The 1,949-nt window shown below is 39.8% G+C and overlaps 1 protein-coding gene across 1 annotated transcript; it reads left to right on the forward strand.

The window, feature by feature from the left end:
* The first annotated feature begins 319 nt into the window (after positions 1–319).
* On the forward strand, positions 320–1,586 carry LOC143563208 (uncharacterized). The gene has a single exon (XM_077050804.1). It carries the CDS (start codon positions 563–565, stop codon positions 1,502–1,504), a length of 942 nt encoding a protein of 313 aa, XP_076906919.1. The 5' UTR covers positions 320–562; the 3' UTR covers positions 1,505–1,586.
* Positions 1,587–1,949: the final 363 nt, after the last annotated feature.

Raw genomic sequence — 1,949 nt, forward strand, 5'->3', positions numbered from 1 at the left:
ATATATATATATTTATATATGTATATGTATGTATGTATGTATGTATGTATGTATGTATGTGTGTGAGAGATGGAGAGAGCCGTTGGATAAGGGGCCCACCTCCACACCCATTAGCGGCCCATCGTTGGAATGACCCTAGCCTCGGTGCAGGGCGCCTCTACGTGGTGTTCCACGCCCATCAACGCCCGGCGAACATCTTATCCTCGCGCCGTAGTGAAGGGTCTTATATGTTATAGCATCATTGGGATTGTGTATGTACTTATTTTAATATTCATTTCACTGTTAACTTCTTTTCGTTCTTCTACAAAAAGTATTTTATATATTTATTTATTTCTTAATAATCTTTGTTGATGAATATTATGTCAGGAATTAGAGAAGAATGGAGTGATCATTTATGGGATCAATACAGTGAACTTTTTAAATCTTAATAATTGTATGTATACATCTTTATCTTTCTCTCTCTCCAGCCTTTATAAGAGTGGCTCCCTTTGAAGCAAATCACATTCAGTCTTCAACCACTCTTTTGGTCTCTCAAAATATATTAGTTTCTCACTGTATTAAAATGTCTGCCCCTAAATCCTCAAGTAAGCTAAAATCCTTTGAAAACAACCCTCATATTGACATGGGGTTTACAATACTCCAAAGGAACACATCGATTCCTCAACCCACAGAAAGAAGAGGCAGGAAAAAGGAGGCCGAGCCGGGGCGGTTCCTTGGAGTCCGGCGGAGGCCATGGGGACGATACGCGGCGGAGATAAGAGACCCCACCACCAAAGAAAGACACTGGCTTGGAACATTTGACACTGCCCAAGAAGCTGCCCTTGCTTATGATAGGGCTGCCCTTTCCATGAAGGGCACCCAAGCAAGAACCAACTTCATCTACTCTACTGATCATGATAACTCCAACTTACACTCTTTAATCTCACCACTTGATGTTCAAACACTATTCCCACCTACACAACTCCTCAATGCACAACCTGTGTTCCCCCAAAACCCTAATATTGTTCCTCAACATGCTAACCAACTAGGTGTTGGCACGTGCTACCAATCCCCTAATGATGAGCATCATAACTTTATGATTTATGAAGGTGACAACTCTGGTTACCTGGGTTGTATTGTACCTGATGATTACTTAAACCCTAGAAGCAATACCACGAGTAACGAAAATACTAGTCATAACAATCATGATAATAACAATCCAACAGTTCAATGTTCATACTGGGATCAAAGCAATCAACTTTTTGGTTCCAATGAGGGGGATATGTATGGTGACATGTGGGCTGGTAGTGAAAGTTCATGGGAGACAATGAACGGGTATGATTTGTCTGCGGTTGTAAACCATCCCACATCATTATCGTTGGTTGACGATCAATGTCAGGGTTTATATGATCCTACTTCGAGCTACGAGTTCATGGTTGGTTCTAGTAGCAATGTGACCAATAGTTCAGCTCGTAAAAGTGGCTCCTCCTATAATGACATAGTCGGTGTTGGATACTCTCTTTGATTTGTGTTTTGAGTTGTGTGTGTTGAGTATGTTTGTTTTCCTACATGTTCAATTTTACCTACATTAATGTAAACTTTGAGTTTTAAATCTTTAACATACATTGAATCATGTGAAGAATGCACCATGTTTTGGGTAACGGTCGAGCGATCCATATAATCTTTTTTACAGTACTAATGTATGCATACTACATTCTGATCATACAGCAAATTTGGTGACTAGTTCGCTACAAATATGCATATTATTGCATGTACATATTAAAATAAGAAATCCGTACAAGTTGGTAACAATCTTCCATTAACTATTATGTACTACATTCCAACCAAAAGACCAAAAGTAGCGGTGCTCTAGTGATACCCGATAACTTTCTCTAGATGAGGTCGTTGGTTCAAGTCTCATCCATGAGCCAGGGGTTATCACAATGGGCATTCATTCGGTCAATATTCCA

The sequence above is a fragment of the Bidens hawaiensis genome, unplaced genomic scaffold, assembly GCF_021521415.1.
Source record: "Bidens hawaiensis isolate Kalapana, Puna unplaced genomic scaffold, B.hawaiensis_p1.1 tig00021339_1, whole genome shotgun sequence".
Lineage (NCBI taxonomy): Eukaryota > Viridiplantae > Streptophyta > Magnoliopsida > Asterales > Asteraceae > Bidens > Bidens hawaiensis.

Excerpts from the sequence above, each read along its gene's own strand:
- LOC143563208 (XM_077050804.1), top strand. The coding sequence starts at position 563 with ATGTCTGCCCCTAAATCCTCAAGTAAGCTAAAATCCTTTGAAAACAAC.